Source organism: Mercenaria mercenaria, chromosome 6, assembly GCF_021730395.1.
Source record: "Mercenaria mercenaria strain notata chromosome 6, MADL_Memer_1, whole genome shotgun sequence".
Lineage (NCBI taxonomy): Eukaryota > Metazoa > Mollusca > Bivalvia > Venerida > Veneridae > Mercenaria > Mercenaria mercenaria.
The window spans coordinates 13,924,969-13,938,509 of record NC_069366.1 but is presented as its reverse complement, the minus strand read 5'-3'; the positions used below and the strand labels follow the sequence as shown (position 1 = coordinate 13,938,509).

General features: G+C 35.9%; 1 protein-coding gene across 1 annotated transcript in view; it reads right to left on the bottom strand.

Annotated features, from left to right (window-relative positions):
• Positions 1 to 3,485: 3,485 nt before the first annotated feature.
• Positions 3,486 to 13,541, bottom strand: part of LOC123549614 (uncharacterized) — a 42,136-nt gene continuing 32,080 nt past the window's right edge. Inside the window, exons 2-3 of the mRNA XM_053545156.1 lie at positions 6,184 to 6,569; positions 3,486 to 5,791 (exon numbers count right to left, since the gene is read on the bottom strand). Of these exons, the coding sequence (XP_053401131.1) occupies positions 4,420 to 5,791; positions 6,184 to 6,536 (1,725 nt within the window). The 5' untranslated portion in view covers positions 6,537 to 6,569 and the 3' untranslated portion in view covers positions 3,486 to 4,419. The remainder of the gene's footprint in view (positions 5,792 to 6,183; positions 6,570 to 13,541) is intronic.

Genomic DNA, 13,541 nt, shown 5'->3' with positions numbered 1-13,541 from the left:
ACGGAAGCAAAATTTAAAGATTAGTTTTTGGGTGCGAGTTGTGTTGAGGAGGATGGGGATGGGGAAGCAAGGTGTGTGTGCGGTGGTGGTGACTGGATATTCAAGGTCAATAAACCAATAAACTAATGAGTGCGTGTGTGTGCGTGTGTGTGTGGGCGGGGGGGGGGGGGGGGGGTGTAGATTGTGGCAGTCTGCACATCGTGTAATCTCAACCTGCCTATACTCCAAGTTTAAAGTCAATACCTTAAATATTTATAAGTTATCCTCTGGACACGAAATATGGTGGGCAAATTTGACCTTGACCTACCGCCCTTGGCCATGCACTCTGCACGTCATCTCATCACGACCTACCTACATCCCAAGCTTGAAGTAATTACCTTGAATGGTTAATAAGTTATGCTCCGGACACTTAATTTGACGAACATATTTGAACTTTGAGCTCAAATTGTGATCTTGACCGCAACGATACAGACCAGGTTCATGTGCTCTGCATGTTGTCTCATCACTACCTACTTACCTACATGCCAAGTTTGAAGTCCATACCTTGAATGATTAAAAAGTTATGCTCCGGAACAGAAAAATCACGAACAGATTTGAACTTTGGCCTCAATTTGTGACCTTGACTTTTGACCTACGGACCTGGTACATGTGCTTTGCACATCGTCTTATTGCCACCTTCTTACATGCCAAGTTTAAAATCAGTACTTTCCATGGTTATTTAGTCATGCTACGGACTCAAATATGTTGACCTTTGAGGTCAGTTTGTGACTTTGACCTATATACAGAGCCGGTTTTAGCGCAGAGAGCAAATCGTCTCATCGCCAGGTACCTTGATGCCAAGTTAAAAGTCAATATCTTTAATGGTTATAGGGTTATGTTCCGGACACGAATTATAACGGACATGCACGCGCCATCAAACAGTACGTCTATTTTTTTTTTCAAAACGGGCGTTAAAAAATCGAAGTAAATAAGAATACATCGGAGAAAAAATCTGGAATTAAATCAGAACTTTTCATCAGAAATAATGAGTGTATTTTTCAACTGATTTGTTCAACATCGAGAGCTTTAATATCCAGTGAAACGTAATTAGAACAGATGCAAGTTGAATATCCTGTCATTGAACTGTCTCGATCGAGCTAATTGTTGATGGTTCAAATATCCATCACATTACAAAAGAAGAAAAAAAGATTCATTAAACCACACGGTCTTTTATCTTTTTATAAATAAAACTGAATTATAGTTAGAAGAGGTTGTGACGACGAATTAGCCTATATATTTCTGTGTGGACGTTGAATGGCGGAACTGAGAGAAACAACTGAATGCACTTATTAGACTTAACTATATAAAACAACATTGTTTACATGATACGTTTGCAGATGTATGACCCGCTTCAGAGTGCAGTTTTTGTGTTGGTTTGGTGCAACTTCTTTTGAATAATCCACAATGTCTTTTATAGTAATAAATGACTTGGTAATTAAAACAGATGAGAGGACCGAAATAGCTGCAAATAAGAATAAGTTCTTATGTTATGGGTAATGCACTTAGGTTCTCTTGTTACAGATAATGTACATAAGTTCTCTTGTTATGGTAAATGTGCATAAATTCTCTTGCTATGGGTAAAGAATACAAGTTCTAATGTTATAGGTTATGTACATAACTTCTCTTGCTATGGGTAATGTACGTAAGTTCTAATGTTCTAGGTAATGCACATAACTTCTTTTGTTATGGTTAATGTACATAACTTCTCTTGCTATGGGTAATGAACATAAGTTCTAATGTTATAGGTTATGAACATAACTTCTCTTGCTATGGGTAATGTACATAAGTTCTAGTGTTATACGTTATGTACATAACTTCTCTTGTTATGGTCATTGTACATAAATTTTCTTAATATAGGAAATGTACATAAATTCTCTTGATATCAGCTATGTACTTAGAGATAGATTCTTCGCCAAGTTTGACTCCTCAAAGAGATTCATTTTGGACATTTCCCTTTCTTTTGGTGGAATAACCAATTAGATGTGCAATTTTCCAGACAGTTCTTGCTATATTCTTCTGTTCATATTTTCTCCAGAAGATACCCTTCAATTAAGAAACTATAAGGTACGAGTCATTAACAGTGAATACGTATACGTAAAACAAGCGTGTATAAAAGGAGTTTCAAACCTGGTGAATCAGCTATCAGTGAAAAAACAAGATGGGTATGATCCCTAAACACAAACTAAAAAATTGATTACGTGGCATGTATTATCCCAATTAAATGAAGAATCGTTTCATTATATTGTTTTCTACTTACATAAACCTGCTGATTAAACACTCATAGATACTCTTCAACTATAAGTCACCTTTGATTATTAGTAATCAGTGAGGTTACTCACGTTGTACAGTAGTTCTACTTCGCAACACAGCCGTGTTTTGCAGTTCATTAGTTAATGACAAGAGACAAATTTTAATTGCACCATGGTTTGTTAACTTACCGCTCAGGTGTTGTTAACTTATTTCCTGAAGTCATCTGATTGATTTGATGAATCAGACAGATCGATACGTTTGTAACCAATACCCAATATACACTTGATGAACACTACAAACACAACAATGCATGTTGATGCAATAATAGTGGAACTTTATAGTTAGTGTCTATGACTAGAGATTGGATAACATATACGGTAAAACATTAACATCTGTGTGTTTCCGTAAGACTTGAAGCAGATGGCTAGACATTTTACAATATATTAGAAGGAATCATACAAAAATCAAGTTCTATATTTATAATACGACAGCCAAGACAGCTATAGAATATGTTTCTTACTTGAATTCCAATGTTAAGGAGGTTCCATCCTTTTGTATCACAACGGAGTTTTCTTCTCAATACTTTTGCATCCACAAATCCTTTTAGATTTACTAGTGTGGCATGTGGTTTATAGATATGCATTCATTGTAATATTATCATTTTCTCGTCCTTATTATCTTTTCAGACTTGTATAATGCTGGTATCATGGTAGGTCAAAATGTGGAAATATCAATTAAGTAAAATAATTTTTTTAACTAATTGAAATTAGAAGCAAAGCTCCAAATATTGCATTGTGATTATCAGTTTAATGATCTATAACACAACTACCTATATTCAGCACGCAAATTCATTTAAATGCCACACAATGTTTTATTGTAAATAACTGTACACTATATCATTCGGTCATTATTATCATAATAGTACCTTCATCTGCGGTATTGTATCCGGCTTAATTTAATAGTGGATTCGCTAGGCCGGATCAACGAGAGCCGACGACATTATTACAGATGGAAATACAGTTTTAATGACCCCTTGTGTGAGTAGTCCCACTAATGAATATATTTCTGTATCTTACGGGAGTTGCATAAAGGTTGTGTATTCGTTTGTGAAATACAAGCACTATTTCAGACAGAAAATTCGAGGGTATATAATAAACAGTAATACATACTACAAGCATACAAACTATACAAAAGGGTAGGACTATAAATTTTAATATATATACACAATATTCATAGACAAAATTGATAAACAAAAAGAAACATGAAAAAAAAAAAGAAACACAAATGCGCTTTCATGTAACGTCGACTGTATACAACTGATCAAAAACCACCTATATTATGTTACATAACAACTGGTATCTTTTTATGTCTTTTAATCTTTTCACTTCATACTACTAGTAAATTAGAGGACCAAAAAACCCGTTTCCAAGATTTTGTTTTTGTGTAAAATAACAATCACAATCCGCTCCCGAATGCAGGATTGAAATACATGTGAATTTGATATTTGACCATACGACAATATCCAGTACGCTGAACAGAATAGCTTATCCGCAATTTGATATATATATATTTTTTTTCGTATCAAGAGAAACATTTAGAAACATAGTGAATGATCAATTCAATTTAATTAGTTTATTATCTCAATTCATGAAAACATGACATAATGAGGCAGAATGCATACTGTACAATACTTACTTGCTCAGAATAATATTACTAAATAACGTATTATCGTGCCCTATCTGAAAAGAGCATTTAACATGTTTGAGATATTTAACCACATTATGTTATCCTCTGTATTCTTAAAGAACGTATTCACTTGTTTTCTAATATCAGAACTTTTATGTGCGTTTTCTAGGACTTGTTCCAATTTGGACAAGGTAGTATAATGAACAATATTATAATTTGAACGCTTTCTGAAATTTATTGTGTTGAATTTGTTCACAACACTTTGTCCTAAAGGTAGGCTAAAGATCAAAAATGTATTTTCCGAAATTTCTAATTTCTAGGATATTGGCAAAATAGCAAAGGGTGGCTTAGCTCTTTTTGTTTAGTATATCATCCATCACAAAAATATACCGACCATAATAACTATTTGAAAACATTAATCTTATAGCCTCATACATTTCGAATTTACTTTACAGCAGTACGTGGGATTTCGAGATCTATCACCACAATATTATTGTCACCGTAACAACCAACAATAAGTTTATCCTTCTCACTATCGTAACATAGATACTGTGGCTGGCTAACAGTTACTAATTCACCGAGACATTTGCCATCACTTTCAAACATCATGATATTATTTGAGGAGAATCCAGCCACAAATACGACATCGTTACTGGATATGCATGCAGCTCTTATCCCTTTAAGACTTGGATCTGCCAGCATCGCCTTCACATTCTCATCAGCGTCCAGACAAGCAACAATGTTATCAAAGTCTGACACGTACACGAATGTTCTATCACTGCAAACTGGGAATATCTTGGGTCTCACAGATGACGGAAACAAGTGTTTCCAAAAGGTGTCATCCTTGAGGCTTTTCAGCTTTGTGCCGGATGTGCTGAATATATTCAAGCCATGTACAGTGTAACTCCATAATGTATTAGCAAAATATATAAAACCAAGATAATCTCCATAGTCTATATCAAATGTACTAGTCTTTGACATACTTCTACCAACTGACACAAACTGTACCTTGTTGTTTACCTGTTTTATAGCTACCTCATTTGTACCAATACAACAAATTCCTGTAGGTTTGGAATCCAGGTCAAGGTGGTCACTGACTTTATACTGGTTGTCAAGCCTTTTTAGCCTGTAGTTCTTATAATCTGTCAAAACAATAGTTCCACCTGGTAGCTGACATATTCCATATATACAACATGTGTTTTCATCACCAGACACTCTCACGTTTACAACTTGTTTTGATTTAACACTAGGTGGTAGCTTCATGCTTTGTGTTGTCTGACATCTCTTTTCTTCTGTTTGCACCAGGGAAGTAGCTGTCAAAATTTGGTCGATCAAAACGTCATTCTCTTTGAATGTGATTTTCTTTGATTCATACTGCACTGCATCACCAAGAAGTGTTTCAGCTGCACGTAAAACTCCTTTTTGCAGCTTTTGTTGGACAAACTGTTCGCTTTTGTCAAACTGCTTCAAAGAACACAGTTGTCGTCTGCAGTTTTCTACCAATGAAATATTCTCATCAATGGTATCCCGCTCATTTTCTAACTCTTGTTTAAGATTAGTGCGTGCTGCGTTGACTTTTACTGTTGTTTCTCCAGCAAGTTTTTTAACATGCTTAATAAGCTTCTCTTTTGTTCCTTCAACATTAATTAGTATGTTATTACTTTCCATCTCAATACTTTTGACGTTTTCATTTTTGTTTTGTTTTGTTTCTGCCAATTTCTTCGCCACATTTTCAACTTTTGCAACTGTAATGTCGTCTGGCTGCACAGAAAAGCGTTCAACTGCTTCTTTGATTTCGAATACATTCGGACATGATCTGAAAGGTACACACGCAATAACTGTACAACTCTCTGATATGTATAGTATTAATAAACATCTTTCTTAAAATTATTGCAATTAACTAAACCGTTTAAATTAATCAATGACGAAATGAAATCAATTTAAAGTATAAAATATATCACATTTTACGTACATCAAGCTAGAAGTTATAAACCATTATTCATAAATTGCACAAGACTTTATAGAGGTCGTAATTAAAACGTTAATGGACATTGGCGCTTGAAGATAACAACACAGATTTCTGATGTATGTTTGAAAAAATCTTTATATACGGTGTGTATGACCATTTAATATGTTCCATTTTGAAGTAAACAGATTTGATAGGTAAATCGGTAAATGTTAAAAGTGACAACATTAAACTGAACAAACCTGTGATCTTTAGCAATGCACAGAGCACAGTAAACCATGTCATGTGATCCGCAGTACATCTCAATATCTCTTTCCACATGAGCTGCACACTTTTCTCTTTTCTTCACTACTCCCACACTGGTTTCAACAGTATGTTTGTGCTTCTGGAAGTCTTTTTCAAGCAGGATATGCTTCTTCGTTGCGGAAAACTTTTTATGACATTTTGTACATGCTGCACAAAGAAATTCCTTACATTCCGGGCAGTATTTCACTGCTTCTTGATTGCTGCCGTCTTCTGTGCACGGTGTGCACGTGTACTCAAATTCTGCATCAGAACCCCGCACTGAAACATTGTAACCACCTCCTTCTGCCATCAGAATACCTTCTTTTATCTTCCCAAATGTATACTGAAGTAAAAAGAAAAAACATAAGATGAATAACATATGCCTGGTACACACACGAAACAAGAAAGCTATTGTGAACCTAAATCGCTCATCTGAGTTCATTGTTACGAATTGCACGATAGACATTGCACTGTTTACTAGAGATTTTCGTATTGATTGTTTAGATGCAGAGGCCACAGCAAAGAGTTCTGAGTGTACTCCATAATCCCAACGGACCAGAAAATATAGCAACACTGAGTGAAATTTTTAACTTTCCTGTATAGCCATTTGGGAAAATTAGACCCATCGTGAAAATAACCACAAAAGCCGTTAATAAGTTTTGCCAGGTAAATTTAATCTGCTGTCGAGACTGCTCGCTAGTTTTCGGCCTACTCCGTATTTTAGGCCGATGTCGAACAAGAAATCCCTTCTTCGCCAATGTACCGTTACATAAATACTTTTGGATTTAAGGAATATTGTCAAGTCCAATTTACAGTGATTGTAAAGATCAATTAGAAAATAAATTGGAACTAATCGGAACCTAAATGTTATTTGGTGGATTAATCAGAATACCTTTATAACGCTATTCACAACAAACACATTATTATAAAACCGAATAATCACTTTGCAAAAATAATTTCTGCTATGCTTTTATAATACTATTTTTTGTGTAATCAAATAACTGTACATTTATAATTATGTCGTGAGCGGTGTCCATCTAGCTTAGAATATTATGCCAGAAGATCGAAATTCAACTTCATAACTTGTCGAATTTAATCCCAAGCTACCCCTGAAGATAGAAAAACGTCAAATTTCAAAATAGCTTTTAATTTCGGGCCAGTTCAATGACCGAAATTCATTATATTCCAACAAATTTCGCTTCCTCGAAAAGCCAGTACTGGTGTCATATGAGAAGTCATAGTCGTGACCCGAGTGGGGCTCGAACCCACGACCCCTGGGTTGAGCGACCGACACATTATCCACTAGACCACTGCTCCCCTCAAAATATTTAAATTTCGATCTTCCTGCTGGCTCTTATTTCATTTCTGCCTCGAAATTCATTGATTTCTTTTGATTTTAATTTTGATTTCCGAGTTTTTATGCGAAATTCAATGTAAGCGAAATGCAACGTCATTCTTTCGAAAATTTGAATTTCGATCTTCTACTTCTAACTTGCCCACAATATACCGCCTCAAATTTCAGAGTTTTGAAACTTAAGGTTTCGAAGTAGGCCTTGAGAAACAAAAATCAAACAACACCAAATCATGGAAAGAAAGAGTTGTTTGACATGAAAATTGAAAACTTTTTCCGATTATTTTAAGTACAAAAGGCACTCATTTTCGAAGGGAGACAACTTTTTCCGATTATTTTAAGTAATCGTCGAGAAAAAGTTCTCTCCCTTTGAAAATGAATGCCATTTGTAAAGAAATAAAGATAAACAATTGCTGAAAACTATGTTCCACCTTGTTATGTGAAGTTTCACCACTCGCACGCTATTGCAAATGCATCAAAACGAACATGTGTAACAGTTCTTTGAAAATGGTGAGTTTTTAAAGGCGTTTGACAGTACGGAAGTGGGGCCCCTATAGGCAGGCATTCTCTGAAATTCAAAGTTTATATCAGTATACTGACACTTGTTTCGTAAAGTAATATACATGTTTTTACATGCTGTTCAATTTTAATGTCAAACAAATGTTTCTTTCTATGATTTGGTGTTGTTGATTTTTGTTTCTCAAGGCCTACTTCGAAACCTTAAGTCTTTTTTCTTTTTACACGCTCGAAATTCAATCCAAGCTCGAAATCAGTTCCTTAAGATTTTCATTTTCGACAGACTCGATGTTCAATGCTAGCTCGAATAAAACTCTGAACATTTCAGTTTCGAGCTTCGAGCAAGATCCAATTTCGATGCAAACTCGAAATTCTTCTTTTTGAAATTCTGAATTTCGATCCTCAAACTGTGTAAAATTGACTATTGGCTGTAAACAAAATTATATTATGGAGCGTCCACTGATTTATAAATCCGTACATGTGTGCAGATTAGCGGGTGAGAAGAAATCAGTCTTTACCGTTAAGAAGTTTAAATCCCGTAAGAATTGACGGAAATATACGAGAATGTTCGAGTCTTTCCGATAACGAAAAAAAACCTATACTCATCTACAAAATGCTTAAAAAAGACCATTTTCTTCTTCACCTAGAAAACTGAAGTTAATATGAAACAATAGCTAAATGAATATAGATTACTAAGTCGTTTGCAATGGTCTTCAAGGGCAAATAAGAATCTATTTATTCTTTGTCAAACAGAAGAAATTTCAGCAAATTTTCCATATTTTACTATGTATCTAATTGCAGACAGACAGACATAAAGTATACGCAAAAAGACCATTTTCTTTTAAATTCATTTCAAAAATAAAATATTCATAAGAAAGATAATACATTAAATATTATCACATCGTTTGCAAAGCTAAAGTACCCATAATACTTTTTCCATAAATTTAAATAAAGTAAAGGGCTCCTTCTTTGCGCTATATAAAATATTTCCACTCGTGCGAAAAATCGATGGGTCTAATTTTCCCATATGCATACAATCGCGTGGTTCTGGTAGCTATAGTTTTGGCATGTAGAGAAACGTTATAGGACTAGGGTAGGATATTCTAACAACTACTTTGTGAAAATATTTGAATAGCCAAGCATTGTTAAGAATTAAATTATTAACTCTTTCTTTTAAACTCTAGAGAAAACCAATCGTCCTCACCGATGACACTTTTTGGGTGCAATGATTTAAATAGGGGTTCTATGAAATTATTTCTGCAGGGATGCATTTAAATTTCAATAGTTTGCTTCACAATTCTGTGTAATCCTACTCTATTGTGAAACGTTTTCTATATAACCGTATACTAGAGGAGAGGAAAATTTCCCCATCCTGGGCAGCTGCTTTATTAGAATCATATAGCATTTAATTGGTTTTTGGAAAAGAGAGTCACCTAGTGATTACTAGTATGTTTAAGAAGAAAAATATCTGCAGTTTTCTAAGTAGCTATTTCGATCGGTCAGTTGCAAATCAAGTCGCCTTTAACTATTTTGGACAGAGGTTCTATCGAAGTAAACCATTGTCTTTAATGGGTGATAAAATGATCGTCCTCATGACGTTGAAATAATACTGGCCCATTGGTTTGAGAGAAGAAGCAAGCGAAAGACTTGCCCCCCCCCCCCCCCCCGCCCCAACCATTTTAACAAATTTGAGATATGACATTATAATGATGCTATAGATCAAGTTTGATGAAAATTCAGCCAGTGGTTCATTAGAAGATTTTCTATTTTTAACTCTTAACTATCCTAAAATGGTCCAAGCAATTCCAGCTGAATTTGGGAGAGGACCTTACAATATTGATACAAAACAAGTTTGACGAAGATCCATGTGAAGAAGCTGTTTTAAAGATTTTCTATTTTTAGCTTTAGTGACCCCTTGAAGTAGCCAAGCTCACGAATTTTCACAAAACTGAACGGGGTCCTTATAACGAGGCTACAGACCAAGTTGTATGAAGATCTGTCAAGCGGTTCATGAAAGACGTCGTTTAAAAGTACTTCTGTTTATAGTTCTAGTGGCCCCTAAAAAGGGTCACGACCTTCCATTTGAAATTAATTTGGAGTAGACCTTATAATAATGATACAGACCAACATTATAAATAGGATCCATCAAGCAGTTCATGAAAACAAGTCGTTTAAAAGTATGTCTATTTTAAGCTTTAGTGGCCCCTAACAGGAGCGCTTATTGTCCACGTTTTAACAAATTTGGAAAAAGACCTTATAATGATGCTACAGATCAAGTTTGATGAAGATCCATGTGAAGAAGCTGCTTTTAGGTATTTCTATTTTTAGTTTAAGTGGCCCCTTGAAGGAGCCAAGCGCATGTATTTTCACAAAACTAAACGGGGGCCTTACAACGAGGCAACAAACCAAGTTCGGTGAAGTTCTGTGAAGCGGTTCACGATAGACGTCGTTTAAAAGAACTTCTGTTTATAGTTATAGTGGCTTTTAAAAAGGGTCACGACCTCTCATTTGAAATTAATTTGGAGTAGACCTTATAATAATGATACAGACCAACATTAATGAAGATCCATCAAGCAGTTCATGAAAAGCAGTCGTTTAAAGGTATGTTTATTTTTAGCTCCAGTGGCCCCTAGGAAGGGCTAATTGCCCACGTTTTAACAAATTTGGAAAAAGACCTTATAATGATGCTACAGATCAAGTTTGGTGAATGTCTAATGAGAAGAAGTCGTTTAACGGCTTTCTACATTCTAAGCTCTGGTGGCCTCTTAAAGATGTCCAAGCTAAGTTGTATTCAAGTTAAAGCATAGCAAAAGTTCCTTCTAGGGCACATCTATATAAATATATAATGATCATCTTGTAAAAGTTTGGTTGCAATGTCTGTTTTAAATATTGGTCTTCAGTTTGTGGAACCCTAGGATCGGACAGAAGGACAAGACCTTTCTATCTTATTGACATTCCGCATCCCCGCGTTTAATCAGGGAGTCAGTGGCGCAGTGGTTAGCAGTTTGGACTACAACGCCAGCGATCCGGGTTCGATTCCCGAACCCGTATCGATTCCCGGTTGCCGATATCCCGACTAGTGTTCAGTGCTGGGTGATTTACTTTAATTGGTATTGTTTCCAACAGTATCGGTCTTGACTGGATGCTGGGGAGGTAAGTATGACGTCTGCCGTGGGCTCGGCTGGAAATAAGTTGTTCCATCCATTCCATTTGGGGTCTTTCGTCGACTACCCACGTTAAACAAGAAACTTTACATATTTTAAGCGCCCCTGGGGGCGTTACATTTTGTACCAAGGGTGCGTTTATTTCTGTACCAAAATAAAAACAAGAGGGCCAAGATGGCCCTAGGTCGCTCAACTAAGAAACACACCATAACAGTGTAAAACATGTTTGACCTAGTGATTTCATGGAAACAAATATTCTGACCAATTTTCATTAAGATTGGACCAAAAAATTGGTCTCTTGCGATAAAACAAGCATTTTCTTAGATATGACCTAGTTTTTGACCCTAGATGACCCATGTTCAAACTCGACCTAGATTTTATCAAGGCAATCATTCTGACCAAAATTCATGAAGATCAATTGAAAAATACAGCCTCTATCACATACACAAGTTTTTTCTTTGATTTGACCAAGTGACCTAGTTTTTGACCTCAGATGACCCATATTCAAATTCGACCTAGATTTCATCAAGGCAATCATCCTTACCAAATTTCATAAAATCAATTGAAAAAAAAACAGTCTCTATCGCATACACAAGATTTTTCTTTAATTTGACCTAGTTTTTGATCTCAGATAACCCATATTCAAACTCGACCTAGATTTCATCAAGGCAATCACTCTGACCAAATTTCATGAAGATCAATTGAAAACTACATCCTCTATTGCATACACAATGTTTTTCTTCGATTTGACCTAGTGACTTAGTTTTTGAACCCAGATGACCCATTTTCGAACTCGGCCTAGATTTTATCAAGGTAATCATTCTGGCTAAATTTCATGAAGATCAGTTGAAAAATACAGCCTCTATCGCATACACAAGGTTTTTCCTTGATTTGACCTAGTGACCTAGTTTTTGACCCCAGATGATCCATTTTCGAACTCGGCCTAGATTTCATCAAGGTTATCATTCTGACCAAAATTCATGAAGATCAATTGAAAAATACCGCCTTTATCGCATACACAAGGTTTTTCTTTGATTTGACCTAGTTTTTGACCCGAGATGACCCATTTTCGAAGTCGGCCTACATTTCATCAATGTAATCATTCTGACCATTATTCATGAAGATCAATTGAAAAATACAGCCTCTATCGCATACACAAGGTTTTTCTTTGATTTGACCTAGTGACCTAGTTTTTGACCCGAGATGACCCATTTTCGAACTCGGCCTAGATTATATCAAGGCAATCATTCTGACCAATATTCATGAAGATCAATTGAAAAATACAACCTCTATCGCATACACAAGGTTTTTCTTTGATTTGACCTAGTGACCTAGTTTTTGATCCGAGATGACCAATTTTTGAACTCGGCCTAGCTTTCATCAAGGTTATCATTCTGACCAATATTCATGAAGATTAATTGAAAAATACAGCCTCTATCGCATACATAAGGTTTTTCTTTGATTTGACCTAGTGACCTAGTTTTTGATCCGAGATGACCCATTTTCGAACTCGGCCTAGAGTTCATAAAGGTAATCATTCTGACCAAGTTTCATGAAGATCAGTTGAAAAATACAGCCTCTATCGCATACACAAGCTAAATGTTGACGGACGACAGACGACAGACGACGGACGACAGACGACAGACAGACGACGGACGCCGGACATCGAGCGATCAGAAAAACTCACCTGAGCATTGCTCAGGTGAGCTAAAAAGAAAGAAAATTTTGAAAAAAACTATGTTGTTTTATACTGCCTAAAAATATCAAGTAAGTGTTTACGCTAAAATAAATTGTTAAATCCAACAACAAAGTAAATCCGTTACCATTTACAGTCCAGTGAATATGGCAATAAGAATACACTGGCTACACTGTATACACATTGACCCGGTCAGTCCATTTCCGCATGTACACTGTGGGGAATCACATGATCTAAATAATCTCTAAACCAAAACAAGCAAATTCGATTAATTGGTATCCCCCGCCGAAAGGGTTTGTGGTGAGGAATGGCAAAAAAATATATCCGGCAAAAAGTTAAGGATGTTAGTAAGAAGCAAATAATTTCATTAGTCAAAATCAATTTAACAGAAAATGAATGTTTCCTTTTTTTGGGGGTGGGGGGGTGGGATAGGGGGGGTGGGGGGGAGACAGCGGGGGTGACCGGGTGAGGGTACAAAACTTCACATGTTGATTATAAATATTGATGGAAAATTAAAAATTAAAAAAAAATGGGATGGGGGTGGGGGGGGTGCATGATCGGGGTGGTGGGCATGAATGGGTGGAGGAA